This window comes from Megachile rotundata, chromosome 14, assembly GCF_050947335.1.
Source record: "Megachile rotundata isolate GNS110a chromosome 14, iyMegRotu1, whole genome shotgun sequence".
NCBI lineage: Eukaryota > Metazoa > Arthropoda > Insecta > Hymenoptera > Megachilidae > Megachile > Megachile rotundata.
In genome coordinates, this window is record NC_134996.1 from 4,883,671 (window position 1) to 4,910,459 (window position 26,789).

At 31.3% G+C, this 26,789-nt stretch overlaps 1 protein-coding gene across 3 annotated transcripts in view; it reads left to right on the forward strand.

The window, feature by feature from the left end:
• Nucleotides 1–3,026: 3,026 nt before the first annotated feature.
• Nucleotides 3,027–26,789, forward strand: part of Fas1 (fasciclin 1 Fas1 domain-containing) — a 690,358-nt gene continuing 666,595 nt past the window's right edge. For 2 of the 3 annotated variants that reach the window (XM_076539832.1, XM_076539833.1), the window contains exon 1: nucleotides 3,027–3,616. In XM_076539832.1, coding sequence (XP_076395947.1) covers nucleotides 3,485–3,616 — 132 coding nt within the window. In that variant the 5' untranslated portion in view covers nucleotides 3,027–3,484. The remainder of the gene's footprint in view (nucleotides 3,617–26,789) is intronic. The other variant, XM_076539834.1, reaches the window with a different exon arrangement.

Genomic DNA, 26,789 nt, shown 5'->3' on the forward strand with positions numbered 1-26,789 from the left:
AATATGGCAATAAAAGATCCTTTTCCTATCTTTGCGTGTGAAATGTGTTGGCAAAGTTTAACAGTTAAAAATTGGGACACCCTGTATTATAAATCCATACACATCTGCAGTTTAATAATGACCGGAAACACACCCTCCATACTGTGCGAAATTGATTAAATATGGAATAAGAGCGGTATTTAAATAACTTACTTATAATTTGACACCGTTTATTTAATTTATTAATCTGTTTATTATTTAAAACTATTTATTCAATTTACCGATTTATTCATCTCTGATTTCGTTCGAGATATATTATATGTTTTTAAAAATTGCAGAAAAGTCTTGCTTAAAGAAAAATAGGATTTCCATGAATCCATTTAATTGCCCACTGATCCTTTCCAACTTCACTTCATGGAAACATATTTTCAGCCACGGTGCTCCCATTATTCCCTCTTGGAATAAATCATTTTGCGCCATGTTCCGTTCGCCCGTCATTCGTTTCAATCAATTCAACCGAAATACGTTATTTATCAGACGTCAAAACCGTATTATATCGAATATTTATATCCAAAATATGACTTCAAATAAATCGTGAACTGAAGTACTTGCCTATCGTACTTTTAATTTATGCGGAAAGCATTTACACTAATGCTAATGTTGCTTGGAATTTTTGTAGAAGTCGCACTTATATTAAATTTTATACAAAACTATAGCATTATTGTACGTTGTTTGTAGTATTAGTGCATTTATCCAAATGGATTTAGAACAATTTCGATGTTAAATTAGGTTTCATACTAACTCTGATTTATTAGTTTTAGTATTCAGTACAAAGTTATTGCAATAGTAAAAATATGAGAATAATATTATATTCCATGTAATAGACGGATCAATTGACTTTGCGCTATTGAAGCTAAAAGGTACAATTATCTCTCGGAACGGGAATATTAATTAAGCTTCAAAATCATGTGACTTGGCCCCATTTTAGAACTATGTGAAGGATAAAAGATACGCTGCAAATATATGGTATGAAAAAAAGATTTTGCACTATTCTTTTCAAGTTTGAAGATCTAATTTTGATTTTATAAATCAGTAAGAAATCTGTGAAAAATAATTCCTCTCAAACCAGTGTCCATGTTGTCTAAATTCAAATAAGAACAGTTCAATTTAAATATTAAAATGCAGATTGTATTCTATTTTCAAGACTTATTCGTCTTAGCTTAAAAATAATATGGTATATCAAATTATGTCTAATATTATTGGTATCGATGCACTTCTAATTTTATATGGTTATTAATACAAAGATTAATGTGAGTTAGTAAAACTCAAGATCTCTGTTCACACAATTAACAGGATTTGTTCCAAAACTAATTGTAAATTTATTCGTATATTTATTTATTAATGTTCATTTCTTCGCGAAAAGCAAAGGAGTTCTGATTGCGTAACTATCGAAATCCTTCGGAATGAGATGGTCGATAAGAAGAGTTAGTTTAAATAGGGGCAACTACTTCTCGCGGCGTGGCATTTTCTGACCTCTTACGGAAAATCCCGACTTTTCTCGTACAAACGGATTACATCATACAACGAATCGCAAGATCTTAAACCCGACAGGTCAAACATATGCAAATTGGTGTATTTAACATTATTTACTGTCCGTTGAAAAATCATTTCATATTGAGGTCAATAAAGCTAAAAGACACGACATAGCCTGAAGCCTTTTTTGACAACTTATCAAAAGTCGACTGCTTTCCCAAAAGTCTCTGCATTAAGATTTTCGTGTCAAAATCTCAATTGTCGCTATGAAATTTGTATTTATCTAAAAAATTCAAGGCAAGTTTAAATGGGGTCGAAAAATAGGAACTCTGAAGTTATTTCTTCAGTGGTTTTTCACAATCCTTTATATCGAGACCTTCGCGTGAACGTCTTATCATTGTGCAACTTGGTTTTTCAGAAATTCAAAGAACGCGATGTGGCCTGAGGTCACTTTTTCGGAACCTCATTAAAAGTAAACTGTTTTTTCAAAGCCCACCGCATCAAAACTTTTGTGTTGACATCTCAATTGTTATTATGCGAGTTGTAGTTGTCTGAAAAATTGAAAGAACTTGTGGTATCGTAATATTCGTAATATTACAACGACTTGTATATAGTTACATAAAAAATTCAGGGAACTTATTAGCATTATACAAAAATGATATTGAATCAAAAACGCAACATGATTTGCTTTTTTAAAATCTTACCAAACATTCGCTTTTTCCATTGACCGTGTAACTAATTATCTCAAAAATACAAGAAACTTATTAGACTTATAATAGAGAGAATATGAGTCCAAAAACACGATTAAATTTTAAGCCACTTCGTCAAAACCGTTTTAAAAATTCACTATTCTACCACAACCCTTTTGTAACAAGGCCTTTATGTTGATGCCTTAATTGTAATTATGCAAATTGTAATTTTTTCAAAAATTCAACAAACTTATCAAGTATACATATAGAGAGAGAACATAGGATCGAGAAAGGCGATCTAATCTGAAGCAACTTCTTTGAAGATTTTTCAAACACTCATTTTTCTACAACCCTCTGCATCGAAACGTTCGCGTGGCATTTTGATTGCCATAGTACGTCTTGTATCTCAAAATTATTAAGAACTTACCTTTATGTATAGAGAGAACGTAGGATAAAAAAAACATAATCTGACACCACTTGTTTGAAACCTTACCAAAAAGTCGCTATTTCTTCATAAGTCTTCGCATCGAGGCTTTGTCATCTCGATTGTTAGAGTGCTTATAGTGTTCTCAAAGGTTCATGGGACTTGTCAGGTTTATTCATACATATTATTTTTAAAACTAAACCTATAATTTAGATAAGGGAGGTTCTATGCTTGTAGAAAAAAAAAGAATCGAATGACCATTGCTAGTCAGCAGTTAGGTCGTGGGTGCGTTCGGTACATGTGTGTCGCGGAGGGGCAGGAGGGACGGGGAGTGAAAGGGAGGGGGAAAGTCGGCCGCGGCCGAGGGGAGACGACGGCACGGAAGACCGAAGACTCGTTTCGGCGGCGTGGTGGGGGCCACGGGGGTCCAGGCATGGAGAGGGCGCAGTTCCGCGCCATCCTCCGTATCGTTGACACGTCGTAGGAAAAGAGTGCGGAGTCAGTAGGTTTTCCTCTGTCGTGACTCTAGTGCGTCGATCTATCCTTCGATAGTTCTTCCCGTGGTACCGAGCGATCTCGTCGTTTAGTTTTCTCCAGTTGACCAGCCCGTGCGCGACTAAAAAGCCACGTTCCTTTTTTTTCGAAAATCGCGCGTGTAGCGGACAGTGCGCGTTTCGTGCGACCGTAGGACCGCTGACTTTCGAAACAATCTCGAAGTTTGCCTGTGCGATTGATCGCGTGCATCGATCAATCCTCGTTCGTTTTGTGCCGTGCACGTACTGTTGCACAAGTGGATTGGTGAATATCGTGCGAGCGTGACATTCCTCGTTCGGATCAGTGAACAATTCACCGGTGAACGATGTCGTCGACCAGCTGCCTGTTCACCGTGATTCTTTTGATCACCGCTACCACCGGTATTATCGCTGCCACCAGTGTCACATCTACCCAAACCATGGATGCGAAGATTCGCGATGACTCCGATTTATCTGAGGTAAGGGTGCTCCTATATTTCCTTTTGCTCCAATCACTTCGGATTCTACGAGCGCACGGAGTGAATGTGTCGCGCGGGCTAGCGCGGCCTTCAACTTTCAAATCGGAGAAGCGGTTACGGTTCGTCGTTTCGCGCGTCGAATAAATAAAATTTTTGTTCGGCCTGAAACGACCCTGAAGCTTGTGACCTTCTGCGGCCTTTAAATTCTCATGGAAATTGTAATGCGATACCGTGGAATACTTTTTATGTGTGTGATTAGTGCAAATAAAAATTAGGAAATTGAATATGTACGTTTGTAACGTACCCCAGTGGACTCTGAAAGTCGATTTAAAATTTTTATCCGTTTAACCTTGTTACTGACGTTTTTCATTAAGTCTTCTAATCGTATTATATTTTGCTTTCCTAAGTTTGTTTAATCGAATTGTATACGTAATAAAGTCGAATGCATTCATATAGTAAAACGATCAATATTACCTATTTTTTAAACTGATTTTGAAATATAAAGTATCATCAGTGCTTTTTTAATTATAATTTTGTGGAGAATTCGTGGAGAATATGTAGGAAAAGTACTTGAACGTTTTTAAGAGAAATTTTCATCGAAACCGTATTACGTAGAATTAACGTCAAATTTTTATTTGATCACCCCTATCACGTCGCGCAGTGTTTCAAATTAATTTCCCTTTATGTCATCGTCAAAGTACTAATTTTTTTTGTCGACGCGAGTGAATCACTTAATTTTAGGGTCCTACATTAACCTTTATGGCGAGGTTTACGCACCGTCTCGCATCATTCTGTTAATTAATGACGTAATAAAAGAGGGCTGGCCAACATAAAATCGAGAGCCACTCGACTCTCTCTTGCGTTGTCCTACGGACAGCCTTTCTTCTTCGCTTTTTTTTCTTTCGCACATTCATTCATAAGGGCGTGATTACAAGTGAAATAAAACGTACTTACCATCATGTCATTTTAAAACGCTTAGTTTCGCGGTCGCTGTGACGTGGAAGGGAAATGGAGAATAAAGAGAATTTTGTTAATAATAGATTAAATAGCATCGTTTTAATAGTAAATCACGGTTTTAGTAATTACTTGCTAATAAATTCCAGTTGAATTTGTTGAAACGTGTAATAATGCTTTAGAACTTCTAAAGAACATTTGTTACTTAGAATTTGTGTCATTTTTAATCATTTTTATATCGTAAAATTCAGTTTATAAATTAAATGAAATTTTTATAATTTTTTGAAATTACAAATAAATTGCTGACTTTAGAATTTTTTTTTTCACTTTTCTAGATATTTTCTTAATATTAGAGTTAAATTTTTTGTCAATTTCTTTTCGTAAAAGAAGTTTTGAAGATTTTGTTTGAATTTTTATGTAATATTGTACATGTTCTTATACTAGAAATTCTAGAAGCTCCTTTCTGAAATCTATTTCAATTTTAAATGTATTTTCTTAAAATTAAATTCCGTTATTTACAAATTGTTTTTTTGTGTACTTTGTTAGTTTTTATATTTTAGAAATTATATATAATCTTGTTTCGAAATTTGTTTCACTTTCAATATCTGGTTGATAATATTAATTCTTATTTCTTGTAAACTACTCTTGGTAAATGTTAGTCAATTTTTTTCAAAATTTGTATGATACTGCAAGAATTCTATAGAATTTTTCTTTTTAGGAATTTATTTAATTTTCAATCTCTTTTATGAAATTAAATTCTAGTTTCAATAAATTACATTTTGTAATTACTTTTTTATACAAAAATCAAGTCTGTACATTATTCTGGTAATTCTATAGAATTGTTCTTTTTTTAAAATCATTTAACTAAGTCATTTTCTTAACCTTAAAGTTATATTACATTTAGAAATATACTTCGTATAAATGAGTTTTGGTAAACTTTTTTAAAACTTCTTCAACCTTAAAACAGTTTTAAAGCTGTGTTCTTTTGCAACTCATTTCATTTATTTTTATTTTACTTATTTTTATTTATTTCTTTTTCTAAATTGTATTAGAACTTTTTCGTATTCTAGGAATGTTACATAATTCTTCTTTCCGAAAGTATATTTTACTACCACTATATTTGTAAATTTTTAAAAGTTTCAAATCCCATTAAATTTCTCGTTTGCAAAATATATTTTATCTTCAGTCATTTCCATAATATGTATTGAATTCCGTAAATGAATTTTAATAATCTTTTTTCAGAGTTTTTATATTATGGTACGATTCTACGTTAGAGCTTTCCTGATTATTTAAAACATTTATTACCACCGCCGAATTTTTATTTCTCGAAACGATGTTTAATATGAAATTGGGATTTATAATTTAATATTTAATTCACAACCTTTCTGGCATAATTTCGTAGTAAGCTTTAAAAGGAGTTGACTTCAAAATTAAGTTTCAGTTTCTATAAATTCAAGTGTTTCAGCAGATATTGTTCCGGAATTTCTATTGGAATTATTCATTCCAGAAAAGTTTGTAATGGCTATGAAAATGTTCTCCAGTTTCAAATGTGACATTAAACACTAATTTGCCATGTACAGTTACTGTTTAATATGTTACTTTAATGACAAGCTACTTCGTGGAAGGTGTTAAACATATAATTAACTTATTAAAATGTTAATTTTAAGTTAATTTTCATATTAATGATTTGCTCCATAAATATTTTATACTTGCTGTTCTCAAATGTGAATTTTTATATGTAACAAATGGTTAACTGTTTCTATATAATATTCAAAATTCACGTTTCTGATTTTTTCATTAATTTGTTGAAAATTGTATTTCTGTTCAGTGCGTATTAAAAATTTATTATATTTACAGAAACGTTAATACTTTTACAGATTTTTACTATAAATAATTAAATTAGTCACAGTTGTATCACATTTAAATATAAGACAATGAATAGAATACAAATACTGCTTGTTTAATATGATATAATGGATCATCGAATTTTTAAACTTGGTTTCTTGGGAACGTTAAAAGTGAATGTATTATAGTATTTGTATATTAAGACATTGATATATTGTTTCAAATAAAACATTAGTTTTTATTATCTCGTGTATCCTACACTCTCATAAATTATGGAAACATCAAACTAGTGTATTTATTATTAGTATTTTATATTAAAATCAGATTGCATTAATATTATTTAAATGGTGAATACTACAGGTACAAGCTAGTGTTGTTCTAATTAATACTACAGGTATTAATAAGCTTTTCAATATTTATAGTTTTTAATCAAATACCAAATGATTTATGTATAATACAATTGAAATAATAAAAGTTACATCATCTCAACTGAAAATAAATAAAAAGGGCAGTATATACATATATAAAAACATCTAAATTTAATAGATTTAAAGATTTTTTAAAATATTAATGAATGTCGATCGAAGTTACAAAGGTTTAATGAAGTTGTACCGAAATTTTTAAAATTTATGTATATCTTTTACGAAACATAAAGAGTTTAATAAGTTTGTATTAAAGTTTAAAAATTTTCTATTAATTTTTATTTGAACTTAAAAATTTATATAAATTTCAATTGGAACTTAAAAACTTATAAGATTTTTTATCCAAACTTGAAAATATATGAATTTTTATTTAAACTCGAAGGTTTGTATAAATATTTATTCAAACTCAAAAATTTACAAAAATTGAACTTAAAAATTTATACAAACTTGTGAAGATATAAAAAAGTATGTAAACTTTTATTTAAACCTGTAAATTTATTGTATTATTATTCATCAATTTTGTAAACAAAATATTTGTATAAACTCTGTCAATACTTAATATTTATTGACAGAAAGTTTCTTCGACATTTACATCCATATTTATTTCTTTATTTCCATAAAGGAGATATTGAAGGGAATAATGGTTACGTTTAATTTGCAATACGTAAGATATAGGATATCGATAATTTCGTTAGAGAGCAATATGCAGCGATGCTTTAAATTATCCGCTCGAATCAATTTTTTACACGATTTATCGTCAGAAAGCGATTCCTATAGATAGAGGGCGTTGAGCGTCTCACGGGTCGCGCCTCGTGTTTAGTTAATGGACTGATCTATATTAAATCCCCCGGAGATTCCTTTGAATTCGCCTCGTTGAATATTACAATAATGCGTATCCAGCTTCGAAGGCAGACCGAACTGATCCCACCCACCAACTTGTTGCTGCGACAAAAATCGTCAGGACGTTTTCGCTCGGAGCTAGTTTTCGCTTCGATCGATTCAACAAACTACTTGCCAGCTCGGTCCTCGAAAACTCGATTTTCACGACTTTTATTTCATTCCGTGCCCACTACGAACATCCACGATTCTTCTTTTTTTCTATCGACGGGAAATATGATTTAGCTCGTTTAACCTTTAATTCTTGCCACGGGTAACAGTTTTAATTCCGTTAGCGAAGTTCGATTCGAAAGGGCGAAGTGAACACGCAGCACGTGATCTGTTACAAAAGTAATTTTCGGTTACGAGAATCTATGTTGACTTCACGCGATGTGAACACGATTAAGCTGTTTCAACTTTTTGAAAAATGGATGAACAGCTTTATCGGAGGTTTGGAAAATGTTGAACGTTTAACTTAACGTTTCGGAAAACTTTTAACGTTTAGTTTAACGATTTGGAAAACGTTTAATGTTAACGTTGCTGAGTTTCAGATGTATGTGAAGAATAACGAAGAATAACAATATCACTTCGTTATATTCTTTTGTACGTGTAGCATATTTGTACCTTAGTATAAAAGGTGTCTTCGAAATGGTACAAGAAGAGGATGAATTTACGTGAAAAAATAAGACAAAAATATAGAAGACAATTTTTTTAGGTCATTTCATTTCAGAAAAAAAAGAGTTTGAACATTTTTGAAGTATTTACGATAACAGTTTGTTCTTGGTACATGAAATGATAAATGTAACAAGTTCGTAACAAGTTCGTTATCAATCATTCTTCATAACCTTATTGATGTAGATATGTACTAAGTACACATGTAAGTAATGAACTTATTTTAGCAATATTAATAATCATACCTGTCGATTTATAATACTTGTTTACTGTAGAATTAAAAAACAATTTGTTGATTTTATTATTTTCTACATTGTGAACAAGTTTTTTTACAAATACTTGAAAAGTGTACTACGTCAATTTTCTTGAAAATGAAGCCATACATGAACAAATTTTATTTCATAGTTTTCGCTTATTTTTCCATGTTGATTCTCCTATTTTGCAGTTAATACAATTGCATTTTTTTTTTTTTATATTTCAACAAATGTATAATTATAAACGTACATATGGGCTAATGACCATGGCAGTCGATGCCCATAACACTAATCATCATCATCATCAAATGTACATATATCTAAAAAGGCAAAATTTATACTTTACGATAAAATAATGAGTAAGTAGATTTGTGAAACAAAAATTTGAAAAAGTAAAACAAAAGTTTAAAGTAAATTAAAAGTCTGAAAATGTTCATACGATTCAGTAATTAAACAACATGCCATGTTCTAAATTCTCGTTAATTATTACTGACCCAAATATTAAATATAGGTTAATTTAATTATTTTCACTGTTTAATAAAAGAAATAAAGATGAATTAAAATATTTGATTTATAATAAATTCATTTATTCAATTACAATGGTCTTTTTCTTCTGAATTAATATTGACATTTCCATTGAAACTTTTCAATGGAAATTTGTAATGAACTGCTTGTTTTAAAAACTTTTGCTATTGCATAAACATCTTTCTGTGCGTATTTTTTTCTTTGGTATTCTAAAAAATTTACGTAACTTCATTATGTAAGTAAAATGAATGAAAGGATATTTTAAGGTTTTAGGTCAAGATATTATAACGAGTTTAAGAAGAAGTAGAATTATATTTTTGTATATTTATTATTAATATAAATTTATAGAATGTAAAACGCACATACTTCAATAGAATAAATATTAAAAACATTATTTTAATAAGATTAATTCGTTTATTAATTTAGTGTCATGTGAACATCTCACTTAATATGTACTATTCGATGTTAACTGTCATAAAGAACATTTTACAGTTAAGCATATTTAGTGTATACGTTGATTTTGGACATATAAATTTTCATTGTTTATTAATAAATTGTTAAATTGCTTAGTTTTCTAATTCTTTAGAAAAATTGGATTTGAAAGAAAGAAGCCTAAGTTTAATCTATTATTGATAATGTCAGAAACTGCATTTTTTTTCAAATGAACGAAGATAGTAACGATAGTAATTACAACTAATTATTAATTAATTATTAATTTGTATTAACACTATATAAAGTATAGATGAGTAAATTGTTATGTAACTCATATAGCTAGAAGTTTTCCTGAACTACATAAATGTTTTTTATATTTTCCAAGTACTGTACTGAAACATCCCATAAACTGAATATTGTTCTTTACATTTGAAACATTTTAAGTTATAATGAATGGACTTAAGCTATTTGTTGATAAGTTCAGTTGATTATTTTGAAAATAGCTTAATTCCATTCTTGGTAAGAATACACATGTTGTAAATTATTTACAAATGGATATGTATTATAAATTGTAAATTCAACTGTTTTGTTCTTCGAAAGTAAGAATGTAGAATTTAAAAATTTTCAAGTATTTAAAGAAATTTGTGAAACCATAAATCTAAAGTCTTAAGAATTTAAGAATGGAGAAATTTAGAAATTTAGCATTTTTGTAATTTAATAGTTTCGAAATCGTTATACTTAGCGATTTTAAAATATAGAAATTCATTAACTTAAAAATGAAATATTTGGTAAATTTGATGAAATTCCAGAACCCCTACTTAACCGGAAAATATTTTCTTTAACAAAATTAAAGAACTTTGCTCGTATTTAGATAATCTGTTTGTATATCAGTGCGATTGCATGACATCCATACATATCCATTCCTATTATCATCGCATTCATTCAACTCACTCGTTTGTTTAGTTCGACAGTTTAGAAACATGGCAAGTGCGTAATTTCACGCGGTTTTCCAATTGACACGTCGCCTCGCGGAAGATTGCAACGCGGCCATCCGCGTAAATAGAAGTCACTGCCAATGTCAAAGTCATTTCCCATTCTTTGTGTTTCTGTTGTATGCGTTCAACTTCAAGCAGCAAGTGGCCTTGCCTTTCACTCTTTTCTTTCTTTTTTTTCGTACAATGCTTACGTTAAGTCCCGCTAAGTTCCATTCACGTTGGAGGTTGCAGGTGCAGACAGGTAGACGAACTATTACATTCGTGTGTGTACACGCTCTGTGTGGTAATGACCACGTTGACCTTCGTAGCTGCTGTTTGACATTAACCTTAATACGTTGGACAGTTCCTTCGTCACCTTGTGGTTAGATTTTCAGTGCTAGAAAAATTGTACGAATTTACAATTGAAATATATCGGTTTAAATTTAGAAAATAATTTCGAGTGATACTGTTTTCACGGCGTTGAGAATTATTTAGAAATTTCGAGATTTTGCAAGTTTCAAATTTTAGAATTTCAGGATTTTCTGATTTTTAAGATTCAGAAATGTAAGATATTAGAATTTTGGATTTTGATTTTCAGTGTTTAAAATTTGAAATTTTTGTATTTAGGGATTTTGGAATTTTTGAACATTAGATTTCTGGAATTTTAGTTTTTGAATTTTGAAACTTCTGAATTTTGGAATTTTTGAGTTTTGGAATGTTTAAACGTTGAAATACTGGAGTTTTGGAATTCTAGAAATTTTCGAATTCTTAAGTCTTAGAATTCTGAAATTTTTTAATTTATGAATTTTGGTATTCTGAATTTTTTAATATTTGGAGTTTTTGAGTAGTTGGATTTTAGAATTTTTATGCATTGAGAAGTTGGGTTTTGAAGATCTAGAATTTATTCAATTTTTTAACTATGGGGTTTTTAAATTTTGGAATTTTTGAGTTTTTGAGCTTTTGAGTTTTAGAATTAGAAAATTTTTAAGTTATACAATTCTGAAATTTTTTACTTATAGTTTTGAAATCCTGGAATTTTTTAATTTTATAGTTTTAGAAGTCTGGCATCTTTTAATTTTGGTATCCTGGTACATTAGAAATTTTTTGGGGAAATTTTGTAATTTCTGAACTTTTGAATTTAAAAGTTTTAAGATTAAAACTTAGGAACTTTGGCAATTTGAAATTTGGGATTTGTGCTGTGAATTATAATAATATGCTAATTTCAGTCGTGAAACATTTTTCATTATTTTTTACTTTAATGAAACATTACACTACAGCGACGTTTGTAAACAACCTGAGTTTCCAAATGATTAATTTACAAGTACACTATTGCCTCAAAAGAAATATAATATCGCAATTAAGTGAGTAAATACAATCATACTCTTACATTCAACTAGGTTTTCGATAACTTTCCCATTTCCAAAGAGAATAGTAGTAACATTTTGTACTTCTGGAAAGAATGGTAAAATTTACCTGTGATGGTCCTTTTACTAGAAATACGAAAAATGTTGAAAACTGACTGCTTCTAATATTTCAGTCAAGGACTAGCAATTTCTTATTTCCGTTAATCGCACGATGACCCAAATAACTCGTTGGCAAAGTTATTACAAATGGTTGAAGCAGGGAATATCCGAGAAAGGAATCATGATACCGGATGTCATTTTTAAGTCGCACGACAGATGGTCTTCAGGGTTCTGAAACGTAAGGAACTGGTGCATATCTAGAAGTCGTTTCGTCCCGGAGGCGGACCGTATGTCGACCATGGAATTTCTGGTTTTCTTTTTCTATACCCCTCTTAACGAGATACATTGCATGTTCCTCCATGGAAATGTTGATGGAACATGTGTGGAAATTCGATTTCCGTCGCTTTTAAAATGTATGAACAGATTTCTGGTACTAAAAACGTTTTGATACATGATATCGAGAATATACAAACAGGTGAAATTATTCAATTTGAATTTTAATTCAGATATATGTTGCGGTACTTGAAAGACTGCTTATAATATTTTGACACTTTTCCCAATATTTATCGCGAAAGAAATTAATTTATTTTCATGTTTTGCTGGAATCGATCAATACCGTAAAAAATTGATTATGTCAGGATTAATTAAGAATTAACACATTTAACGAGATGTACGTTCATTTACAATATTGATAATTGAATTCGCATTTACATTTATAATTTCGAATTTATTACATTGTGTCAGATTATTTCGGGTTTTGTTAAAAGAGTTTTGATATATTTCTTTTAAAGACATAATGATGTAGAACCAAAGATATATGGGATCCTAGGGATATAAGGATCTAGAAATGTTAGATATCTGGGAACATAAGATATGTGGATGTAAAGGGACTTCAAAGTATAGTGATTTTGAGATACAAGAATATGTAAATACAGATATATTGAGATATCAGAATCTAGGAACATGTGGAGAATGAAGCATATATGTTCAAATGTGACATCCTAAATCGTATTTGCTCGACTATATTGGGTTCTAATTACTTATACTGCTAAAAATCGTTAAACTCAAAATATAACATTTCGATTTTTTGTATTCATATTAATTAATAAAAAAATATGAATAAAATTCTTCACGTATATTAATATTAATTACTATTCCAGTAATAATTACTCTGACTGAGATAACAGGTTACATGCTTAAAAATTATAATAGCGTTTGATTCCTGATTCTCTTAACATCCATAAGGGTTATGGGAGCTATGAATGTGAAATATTGCGACCCATATAAGAATCACTATGAACGTGTTAACCTTGACGGTATTAAAACACGTATCTCAAAGTACTCTCATCGCTCCAGATTTATAACGCCGTATGAAAAGCGTTCTTCGCATCGCGTGTACTTTTCTCTGTTTGCCCTTGTCAGGATTCTTCGAGTACTTAGGTTCGATTCGTTCGAAACACGGGCGAGGTTCGAAATTAAGGCAAATATTTTCTCAGGGAAGTAACGGAATTCCCGCAAGATACAGTCTTCGGTTGCAGCAAATCGAGAGTGTCGAAGGGCGACTTGAGGTGAACGAACATTGTAAGGTTGTTTCTCTCTGTTACCCATGCTCCTTGTTTCTTCCTACGCCTTCACCGGATATTTTTAACAAGCGATCCGTGCTGAGACGAAACAATGCGCATCCAGCAGCATTACGATGTGCTTATACTCTTGCCATATAGGTATATGTGTAGGCACCTAACCGTATAAGGGAAGATTTGGTCTCTTGGTACATTTTTCGGAATTTCGCTCATATATCGGAAAAATTCTGATATGTCAATATTCCCGAATATCTAAATCTACCATTCTTTAAATCTTCAATATTTATACTGTTAACATTTCCAAAGTCCATGTTTACAAATACTTGAATTTTTAAAGAAGCATTTTGGTCCATGGTGTAAAATCAAATCTACAAATGGTTTCTGTTGTATCGTTCTCCGCAATATTTTTTGAAGTCAGTACGATAGTTGCACTCAATGTGCCGGGTGAACTCGATTGTGTATAAGTTAAAAAATTCACAATATAACTCGAGTGCTGACTGAGTTTATTTAGTAATAAGTTTTTAGTAGGTTTAAAGTGAACTTGTTGAATGTTGGATCGAACCTAATATTTTTACATTTTGGTATGTGTGAAGTAAACAATTTTTTGGTGATAGAGCGGTGGTTGTACCAATCGCAATGTAAGTTGTAGAGGGAAGAAACGGAACAGGGGGAGGAAATAGAAGATAGAAGGTGGAAGGCTGGACTAACGGTTAGGTTGTTCAGGTATTTGGAAAAAAATTCTAATTTTTAGGGACAAGTTTACAGCATGACGTTTAAGTACGGTTAATATGGTTTGAAAAATATGGTGCCCTAAAACAGCTTGGGTTTTTCTCCAACGTCATGTATACCATTAATGCATTTTCTTAATGCTATTTTTTAATGGTATTTTTAATGGTATTTTGTTCAATTTTTTCATCTTTTTCGCGCTTAGAAGGAAACGGTCTTTACTATTCCACGATAAAAAGTCTATAAGAAATCATTTGTAATGTTCGTTCTACAATGTAGGCCAAAATTTACCTATTTTTATCGTCCTCCTTAGTTTCCATATTTTCGTATTCAGCAACTCCTATAGTCGCTTTGCTCCTTGGGGACGTGTTTGCCGCCAGCTCCCAGCTTGAATGGGTTTTGGGGACTTCGACAATTTTCTGGAGCCAAATCGAAGGTTGCGGATTCGAAATTCGCGTTGTTAAGCTTGTTTTTCTTATCAATTAGCCCAAACATTTATGAGTGACTGAGTCAGTCAGAAAATGGTTGGAAAGCGGCTTTATAGTATTGTGATTAATAAATTTTATTAGCAGAAGTTTTAAATATGTATAATAAATTTAACGATAGTATTTCACGAAATCCAGAATCAAAAGGTGGATGCAAAAAAACGTTACACGTAAATTGATTACCTCGAACGCGATGTATGATTTTTTACTAACTTCCAACATCTAACAAAAAAGTTATGACAAAATTTTGAGAATATAAAGTATATAACAGATTTCGGTAAAAAAGAACAGTTTGTTTTCATGGCAAAGCTTTGGTTACCTAAGGATTTACAAAATTAGTGAGAACGTCGAGACATATGTTCAGAACATATGAATGTTACATGATGTTTTTACTAATATACAGAGATGTTTAGTAAGTTGATAGCAACTTTGCAAGTGATGTTACAAGAGATCATTTGGATCATATTTAGCTATTCATATATACCGTTATGCATAGTATTATGCTTTTTGAGATGTTGGTTACTCTGTTAATTTTGTTTATTACTAGACATTTCAGAAGTAAACTATTACAGAAAAACAGCAATATTGAACTTACAACAAACGTATCAAATAAAAGTCATGCATTCTTTCAAGTAAAATATGATTCCGGAATAAAAAATATGGGTTTGTGACAAAAAAGGACAAGAAAATCTTGAAATAACCACGAGGACACCCATGAATAAAAGAATTAGTAATCGTGTCACGTTCTGACACACGTCTTCGAGATTTTTTACAATGTCAATTTAAATGGAACACCCTGATAGCTAAATATGTTCCAAACGACTTTTTCTCTCATCTGCAAATTTCCTATTGACCTATCAAACACTCTGTATTGCGAGAATTATAGTACCGGAAATGTCAGGGTAATTTACCAACGTTATTTAATTTTGAATACTGTAAATAATACATTACGAATAACCTGTTAATTATTAACGTTTGCAAACGAACCAATAGTATTGATCAATACGAAACGATAGTATTGATAGTTTCGGTTTAATCTGCAAGGTAGATAATGAACGAAGGATTCCGTTTACAAGTTGTTAAATTGCAAAAATTTGTCAACAATTGGTAAGTGTAAATGTGGTTAAAATACATCTAAACATTAAAATAAATTATTTAATCCACTCGTTTACATATTATCTACTGTTTCGTATCGATGTTGGGAATATGAGGCGAGACAGTTTCAATATGAGGATATGAAATTTGGAGTTTCGGTATCATGTTGCTAACTTGGAATACCAGCTATTACTGCAATTTGGAATATGTTAAAAGCATACTGATGCTTTTGTTTCATAGATAACAGCTAACGCCAAAGGCAGAGAAGAGCAAATACCGTGTTTCATGTACAAAATGTGAACACTGTGAATACGCTAATTATAACTTCAAAAATTGAACCTGTAGCTACTGTAAGTAAATATTAAGATTGATTTGAAATATTTAGAATTGATATTTACATTAGATGATTATTCCTATGTTATGTCTTCGAGCTTCATTAAATCACAAAAGAATGTAATTTAACTACTTGTTTTTCAATTTTGTGGAATGAAGGTATTGCAATACAGCTATTCCAAATTACCTGTGATTTTTGCAATTCCATTTTAAAATTTAGGATTTATATTTATGTAAAATGTTTATTTCTAAGTTATAGTCTTTCTGTTTGATTAAATTACAAAGGATGTAATTTCATTAGCTACTTGTTTTTTAATTTTGACAATGTAGATAAATTATAGTACTGTTTATTTAAATTATCTATAACCAAATTGCTACTTCAAATTTTTGATTAGATTAAAACTTCAAATATTTTTTATTTTTCTAGTATTACCAAAAGTTTTAGAATATAATGTGAAGTGGGGTAAGTTTGTAAACGGGGCAAGTGCGTATACAGGCTATTTTAATTATAATATGAGCGAAATTTCTCCATTTAGTATGTTTGTTTCCTTGTTTTGTTTCATTATATCCCCTTTTATATTTCAGCTAAGAGTATTTGCCCTTGCTCCATTACTCATGAAATAAAATTTTAAAGTATTTAACTTCAAGATACGCTCTTACCCCATTTTCGGGCAAAGTGCAGAGTAACATAGTTGACATTTGAAACAATTTCCTATCAAAATGAAAATATACAAGGAAAATTAAGGTCCTAGTTAATGTTATTAAATAGTAGTAATTGTGCAAAGCGTTCGATATCGACAGCGTTAAGTATTTACATAACAGACTGAATATACTTACGTTTAAATACCAACTTTAAAAAAACCAGTCTGCACTTACTCCACTTCACCATATACGTCTTTATTAATTTCCCTATACTATTATATTGTATAATACTACCTGTTCCTGACTATTGCTATAATTTCTCATTTTCTTATGTGTCGATTCATAAGAACATTCCTTATTTGTTTTCAACAAACGAGTTCTCCAAATATATTGCACTTCCTCTACTAACTCTTTTTTGGATTTTCAAAGTTACGGTTTCTTTGGTCCGTATTTTACCGAATCGATAGGAACAAATTTAACCTCTTTTGGGTGAATAATAACAGGTATCGTAGATAATGAAAAATAGATGTTTCTGCCCAGGCTCGATACTTTTACTAGATTTATCGTGCAATAAAAATAAATAATTGGATTCATTCAGTTAAAATTATTTCAGGATTATTGAAAAGGAACGTTAGTTCTGAGAGTAATATTTCATGACTGATATGACATGAGCTCAATCAAGCTAGGTAGATAAAAAATAAACCAATTTAAGTTTCATATGTAGACGTTAAATGTATAACAGAGAATCATATTGAGATTATACAATGTATCTCACGAATTCTCGCCATTTATATACCATGGTTATTTTAAACAGTACGAGAGAATATTACTGACAACAGTTATATGACTTAAAAAACTGCATAATGCGACGTAAATGATGTTTTATGCTTGATTTTGATAGATTAGCAGAAGCACTAAGGTGTTTCAGAAACATAAGTAAATATAGAAAGCAGTAGTTGATAACAATTATGCATAAATTATTAATAACGTTTAAGTCTCCATCCGCTAAAAATGTTCCTTTACATAGGAACTACTCATTTCCACTTGGAAAAACTTATAAACCATCTTCAAAAGTCATTTTAACATATTTCATAGCTGATTTCAGTAAATTTAAATGTTGAATAATAAAGAAAGTCAGAAACGTGGAAAAATTGGGAAAATGTCAGTTTTCACAGAAAAATTCATAATTTTTTCGATTTTAATACAAATAGCTGCAATTTTAGCTGAGCAATCTTGAGATATAACAGTTTGGGGGATAATTAAAATACTGGGGTGTGAGAAAAGGTTTTTGTTCAGATTTGTAGGATAAAAGTGGCTAAAATTGGTGCTAAATATGGGGTAGTTTCACACCTCGGTGTGACCACTAAGCGTTAACGATGTATTGATAGGACCATTAAAAATGATAGGTTGATATAGTGAGTAATCATTCAGATTTATTTATTCTTCGCCCAAAATTTTGATCTTCCTTAATTTATATCTAATTATATTTTTATTGCAAGTTTTAACAAGAATAAATACATTTATGTTATCTACGTTAGTCACTCTCATTTCCCTTATCGACATTGTCGATATCCTAATGATGCTGTCGATACATCAGTTTATTGATAATGTTATCGATAATAGTCTTTAGGGCAGAACGGTGTAATAATGATCATCCTAATAATAAACTTTTTATAGTACCTTCAGGCAATCTCAATAAAAATCAAATTCAAAAAAGATGATTTACAGTATAAATAAATCTTAATAATATTGCTGTCTTTTCTGATAACAGGTAATGATAATTATTGGAGATAAAAAATTTTTATTTATCAGCAGGCAAAAAATTATTATAGATCAGCTATCCATCTGATTAGCAAAATTAGCTCTTTTATCATGATGTTATAATAAGCTTTTATACGAATGTTTCTAACAACCGATTTACGTAACCAAAATGCTCCATTTTAACCCTTTAATATTTTTTTTAGCAGTCGCGTCATTCACAGCTTTGTAATTATTACGACATCGATGAGATAACTAAAGGAAGTAAAAATGTTAAGTATATTTTGCTTTCACTGATTCTTCATTATACAGATTATAATTAGAATTTAAACCAAAATCAATTGCAATGAAAATACGAATCTGGTTTGTCTCATTCAAACTGTAATGTGCGTCACGTGTGTTACACAATATTGTAGGGCAAGAAATTAAAAGTAGTCTTCATACATTTTAATTTCTTAACCAGTTAACTGTGGCGATCTTTTTGCAAAGCGCGCACCAGTGTGTGCCGTGATAATCAAGCGATGACGAATTAGCTCTCAAGAATTTATGAATCCATCTCAAATCATTTACATTTTTTATTTGTTTATTTTATTTCGTGTTGACCTCTAAACATTTTAAACATATTAAATTTACAAATATAATTTAGTTTTCGCTAAAATTACAATTTAAATATCAAATTGTAACAAAATTTTACGCATGACGGATATAGTCGTCATGACACAAAATTCTGCCACATCTCCATGACGGATATAGTCGTCAAACACACTTAACTGGTTAATGGTACTGCATATTTATTTTTGCAAATAAATCAATTCTTGTGAACATTCTGTTACAGTTGTATAAACTTGAACAATTCGGAAGATATTTCACATTTTTTATTTTTGAAATTTCACTAATTATCTTTTTTTATATATTATATTATATAAAATAGAAAGATAGAGTTCACTTTAAAATACCAAAGAATCCTTCATTTGAGAAAAAAATGCTATATTATACTTAATAGCATACATCTGTTGTAAATACATGTTTTATCACAACTTTTTCGTTATTAATGAATAATGGAAGTTATTAAGTGGATCAAATTATAGAGCTAATTCACCATATATGTTTAATATGATAGGAACGCGGAAACTATCGCTCTCTATAATTTGTACGTTCCATTTCACTATATTATATACACTACATACATGTTTCGAATATTTGAATATTCATTTGCACTTTGTGGAAATGAATATAATCAAATGGTGACATGAAATGGAAGAAGTGGTGAGCATAGCGGAGTGATTGAACGAATGAATATAGTAAAATATGAATTTATGATGAGATGAAGAAAGAAGAGAAATATTAGTTTTTGACTAAAAGTGAAAGTAATTAAATTAATAATTCGTATCAATTTGACCTAAATGTTTAATTACCGTGACGTCATTTAAGATCTAAAGTTAAAATCTCCTTTATTTATAACGTCGATTAAATTCTAGAGTTATGATATCTCGCGCAATTCAATTTTACACGATTTTATTAAATAATGTTTCTTGCTATTTAATAAAGCATATTAAGTAAAATTGTTATTTAATAAAGCACTTTATTGAATAAAATTTCTTCTAATTTCATTTCTTATCATTTCTATTAAATAGAATGTTTCTCCTTTATTTCTCGTCATTTTATAAAACATTCTGTTAAATTTTGTTGACTTAGTAAAACATTTTATTAAATACAGTTTCTTATTATTTAATACGTATCTACTGTACATTAAATTTTATACAGCTCCATTTAAGTCCAATTAAGTTTTTAAGAAACTTCGTTATGAAGTGTGCCTGTTTGTAATACAACCGTAACATAAAAAAGTTGATACATTTCACTGATTATTACAAAATTTCAAAAAACGTAATTAATGAACAAATTACAATTAATAAACCAATAGGTAAAATTAGGTTTTAACAGTAATAAATATCATCGAGGTGTTATTCTAGAAAATATTGAGGGGAAAAGCTTAAATTTACTCCAATATATATTATATAAATTTGGAATTTTTATTATTTAACATTAGATTTACGAAACCCAAGAAAATGACTTTTAGGTTTTTTACTTTCTATTACGAGAATTATTAAGAATGTTTTTTCAAAATGTTAACCTTCACCAAGATAAAGAATTATTTTATAAAGTAGTTTACGTATTATTTATTATTTATTTATATCTATAATTTAGTTTTAATTTAAATATAAATGGGGTTATGAAACATCTGTAAATTCAGGATTAAAATTGAAAATTAATCGAGTTATTCAACATCAATGAATAATACCAGCTACAATAGAAAATAATTCGTATCAGTAAAATACAATGGAAATGATCTACTACAAAGTAAATATACTTGCGTATATTTTACGAATAACTTCTTCGAATCTACAGAATCACCATAAACAATACTGACAGTAATAACAAAAATAACTTGTATCAATAAAACACAATGAAAATATGTTACTACAAAATAAGTATCCTTGCATACATTTCACAAATAATTCAATTCCTTGAACCCATAGACTCACCATGAAGGGTCCAATCTTCGGAATGGTCGTCACAGACGAGCTTTTTCCTTCGGCTCACGGATACTTTGATTTCTATGCTAGCATAGAATACACCATACACAGCCTTTGACGGCAAGATTCGTCTTTAGGAAACGCGTATCGATAAAGTATGGGATCCATCGATCCATCGAGTATTCGAATTGAGTGGTTCTGTGCGTCGTAAATGTTCAGAGCCGAACATCGAGGATGTTCGGATCGGGATGATAGCGAAACGTTTCAGGAAAACCGGAACAATACGTCCCGTAGGCGCCTTGGGGTAGCTGAAGAAGCTACGTTCGTATTCCTCGTAAAATATGGAAACCCATAAAGATCAGCTTCGTGTGCCGCGTTAGCGAAAAGGCGTCCGGGAATTTTCCAAGTGGTGTCTCTTCTCTTTCTTCCTTTTTTCCTCTCTTGATTTTTCTCCTCTTTCTATCTGTCACGAATTCGTGCGAGTGTATGTATGTGCAGACACACGAGCAGCGGAGCAGGCAGACTCGTCGAATTCGTTTCTTTATTTCGCTCGGTCGAGCGTTTCTCCTGGCGCCAACTTTTGCCGCGTCTTTTCCTCGTTGTCGCCGCGTGCCTCTGTAGCCTCAAGGGATTCCACTTGTAGCAAAAAGAAGCCACGTGTATTATTCTTCTTTGTACAGTGAAAACTTGGTATAAGAGAATTTTTGAACTTTCATTTATATCGTGCATTGATTGAAATTGAACGAATGTAGAGATAGATCGCGGGTGAAGAAAACGTTTGATCGAACGAAAACAAATAGTAATTTTAATGCGAGAATAAATTTTTTTCTAATTTTAACTTATTTACTACTGCGATTTTCAAATGAGAATTTGAATGTATATATTTTTTATCATTTGCAATAGGATTATAATAAGTAAAATATGTATTCGGTAAACATATTTTAGTTTTCAAAATTATTTTTTGTTTTAATGTTACCTAACTTACAAAAGTGCTTGACATACAAATTTGTAATATTAAAATTAAAATTTGACAGGTAATGTTCATGTTTTCTTATAAAATTTTAATCAAGAGATTTGTGATTTTTTATTGTCTAAAATGAGACAAACACAACATAATTCGGCACATATTTGTGATTTCAAGTATTTCCGAGAGCAATGTCAAGAATTTGAGGAATTGAGAAATTAGGAGCTAGGAAACATTTCGACTTGGATGATTGGGAAATTTCGAATCTGAGAATTTTGGAATTGGAAGTTTGAAAATTCAAGGATTTGAGAATTTGAAAAATTTAGAAATTCTAAGTTCGAATTTTAAATTTGATTATTTAAAGAGAATATGGATTGAAAATTTGGAATGTTGGTAATCTAGAAAATTGGAACATTATGAAATTAAAATAAAGTTGTGCTAAACATGTATAGGCGTTACACATAACGAGTGAAGGATATAAGACACTGGTAATATAAGACCGGTGATACAGGAAGCTAGATAAACCCAGGAATGTGGTGACAAACAAAACCGAGAATAAGGGTATCGTGGAATATAAAATGTACAAAGCTGGAGTATAAAAATGTAAGGATGTAAAAATTGGGAAAAGTAGAAGAGGTATCTAAAGATATACCAATCGAGAGATAAAAGAAATTACTGTATATTGGTATTTACACAGGTGTAGTCACGAGTAGATTAAGCGAATAGGCATCGCTAGCGGGTGTCGCCCCCTATCGGCGAATACCGATATCGCTAAATATAAGGGCAAGTAGAATGCGAAATTCGGGAGAGAGAAAAAGGAGCATCAATAGACGAAGGACTGTCTAGAGACGTGTTGTGTGGGCCACGAGGGACTGTGTGCCGTGAGAGATTATATTTTGTCGTTACGTGCCTCTATTCTATATTAGTTAATCAACAGAACAATTATTTAGTTTCCTATTTTTCCTTTTTCTTTTTGTAAATATTAAGTTTGTATAATTGAGTTTAAAAATATATAAGTAAGTTTAAGTTACCCGTGACTACACAGGTGTGTAGAAATCTAGTGTTACAGAAATCTGTGGATATTAGTATCGATGTAAGGATGTAGGAAACTAGCGATATAGAAGTAGGTGGATATACGTATGGATGTAAGAAACTAGTGACATAGAAATAAGTGGATATAGTGTAAAGATCTATCGATATAGGTATCTACAGATGTAGGAATCTAGTGATACAGAAATTTGGAAATTTGGTAATACATATACGATTCAGTCAGCGTATTTTATTTCCCAAATATAAATGACCATGCTAAATACAAAATTTCGTTGTGGACGGGTATCTAATTTCAGCTAATGTACTTATCATGTACGTTTGCTAGATCAAGATTATAACGTAGACTGTCTGTTTCCGTTGTATGACTAGTGTGTATGCAGACCAGGTGCATCACGCGAATTCGAATGCGTATTCAAAATTTAGTATACCTACAGTAAACATAGAGGTAGAACAAGGATAAAATGTGGAAATTTTAAAGTCGTAAACAATCAAACGTGTCTGAAACTATCGGAAAGGATACCCAATTATCATTGATTTCGCGATTGACGTCAATGACGACCAATTATTGTCGTCAACGATGAGAAATCTAACGTGATTTCTGTCAATTCTATGTGTCAAAAATGATTGTAAATGATACCAAAGATATCATTGATTTTTTATCGATTCGATGTTGATGACGACAGGTTCCTATTGTCAGATTTCCGTCAAAATCTATACAGCAAATTTACGGTATCTCACGAGCCTATTCTTGAATTTCAAGTCCGAAGACGCTCAATTGTAGCCTGTAGCATGATACAGACAAACAAACCGACAAACTAGTAAATGCAGATTGTGTCCCAGGAGTATGTTCGGCAAATAGATTATCTAGATACGAGATGATCACGAGGAAAATTTTTCAGGAAGCTGAATTATTATCAGTATGATAGTCATAGGTAAAGGACACCACCTCATGAATATGCTTTCCTTGTACAATCACGACTGATGGGATGTATATAGCAATGGTATATGGGTGATAGCTTGTAATGTGTATCGATCTTAGGCTCATCGAATGTCGCGGTAATAGGTTGGTTAGCTAGTGTATATCGAGATCAACAGCTTTGTGCGCTTCAGCAGATCACGACATTCAATTATGTGCAATACGAGATTCTGCTTCATTGAGTATTTAAGTTTAATTGATTTTAAATAACGTTCGGGCTTGAACCCATCAAGGAAGAAGTTACAAGTTATCATCGTAAGAATACAAATTTTTATGTCGATAGGTTTTGACAATTTTTGTAATTTTCGTAATTTGATGTAAATCTCCAATAAAAATTTTTAAATTCGACTACCCTCTGACAAGGCTATTAGTACTTGACATAATATGAACGAACCCTAAGGCATAAAAATTATAAATAAAAATACATTTTCTTATATAAACAGACGTTCAACTCTAGTTGCATATATGTTTGTTAGTGGTATGATGTGCTTATTTATCTGAGCGCATATATACGTCCATAGTATTAAAAGGGTTAAGACTGAAATTTAAATATATTCAGGAGTACAAAAACGCCGCGCAATTTTCGCTCACAAAAATTCTTATTTCGGGAAGCAGAACAAGATGCGTCGTCGTTGCACAAATTTAGGAACCTCGTTTCTGTGTCGCCAAATTTGACAAGCGTTGCGAAATTTTCAACGGTAACTTAGCAGCTCAATTTTCCGAGCAGAGATACTTGTAGAAGATAAGCGTTGACCTAACGAGAGGAGGTCGCAAGCTGCTAAGATCATTGTGTGATCATAAGTGGGTTCAGGTTGTTGAGTTTTTATAATTACTTTGTATCTCATTAGCCTGTGAGAATAATAATGAGAGCAGCCTTTGCACGGCAATTATCAGATAACGTTGAAATGTATGTGGAAACTTTTGACAACTATGATGGTGGAATATTTGGAAATCATATTAGGTTTCCATTCTTTGAACATTATTCAGAATTGAAAGTAGGCTTTTGTCACGACTAAAGGAATTTATTACGGGTTCAAGTGGTTCTACGTGTAAACCACCATGAAGAGCCCTATGCCTCGAAATTCAGGTCAACGCAGGGTCTTTTGTCTGTTAAGTCTCGTGCGGATCGGCTCCAACGTAAACACATGCTTGCCATAAATCATTTAACGCACATATATTTTTTTTCGCAGTCCATAACAAGCCAACAGGGATTTTTTCAACCGCTACGTTTTATCCGCCAGGGTTCTCGGACGATCGTTACGCATCGAATAAGCAATCAATTCGTAGATTCGGGACTGATCAGGAGTCGAAAATTATCGTGCATCGTGGAGTTTCGTGAAGAGTCTGCTGATTAGAATCCGAGTCGTATCATTTGCGAGTCGTGCTATCGCGTCACCGTGAATTCTAAGTTGTGCACGATATTATCGAATAAAACGCTCCTTGCACGCGATACATAGGGTAATCTACTCGAGTGAAACTTCTCGAATAGGCTGGCTCTATTAATTAGAGCTGATGGGGGTTCACACTTCGGTGTCCACATCTCACAAAGAACACACACGTAGGATCCAATCTATGAATTGGAGCCGGCGGAGGTTCACACTTCGGTTTCCGAATCTCACAACGAACAAGACAAAGAAATGGCTCTATTAATTGGAACCGATGGAGGTTCACACTTCGGTGTCCGAATCGCGCAACAAACCACATACACCATGAACGTAAAACATTTTCACAGTTCAAATAACGAATAAACACACATATCAAGGAATTTCTTATGCCTCAAGGCTTTTTGCCCTAAATCCTTCAACAGAATAAATAATTGTTATTTCTTAGACTCAATTCTGCTTAATTTATTTTATGATATTTCTTCACGTTGACAAGATTTCGACAATATTATACACATTATTATTAGACATTATTAGACGATATTATTAGTTATTATACAATGTTTATAATTTTACTAATTGGCCAATTTGACCTGGATTTAAAGACCAAACGTTTTCGGTATATTCTACGCATTGAAATGAGAAAAGAATTATTGTATCAACATGGATCTTTTACAGAGTTACGGCAATAATACTGTGACAGTGCCTGCTAGCACATTCTTGCCAGTTCATCTTTTCTCCTAAACTTTCCTAACTTTCTCTTTTGTCTAAATATTTCTAAGCACTTCCTGGGTATTCTATAATCTTCAGTTTTCTCAGGGCCTCTTGCAAGACTGGAAAAATGTCAGACTGCACATTTGGCAGCCAGACGTGTACGATCCTAGGCTTCTCATTGACTTTCTCTTTCACTTCAACTTTCCACTTTATATATTTGCATTTCTTTTGTTATTTCTATCCCTTTTTGAAAAAGGGCATAAAAAATTTGGACATAGTGTTGCTCAATACAATTGTAAATTTGTTCGGACACTACATGTTTATCGAAACGCTGAATCATTTTATACTGTTTTGCTAGCTCTTTGAGGTTTTAAAAAAAGTAAAAACTCAAGTTGCATAGTATTTATTTCTAATACAATCAAATGGAAAGAAGGTTAATTTTAATTATTTAACATAAAAATGTCAAGTTTTCAAGGTGGATTAAAATATATTCCACCTTGTATTAAAAAATAAGTAA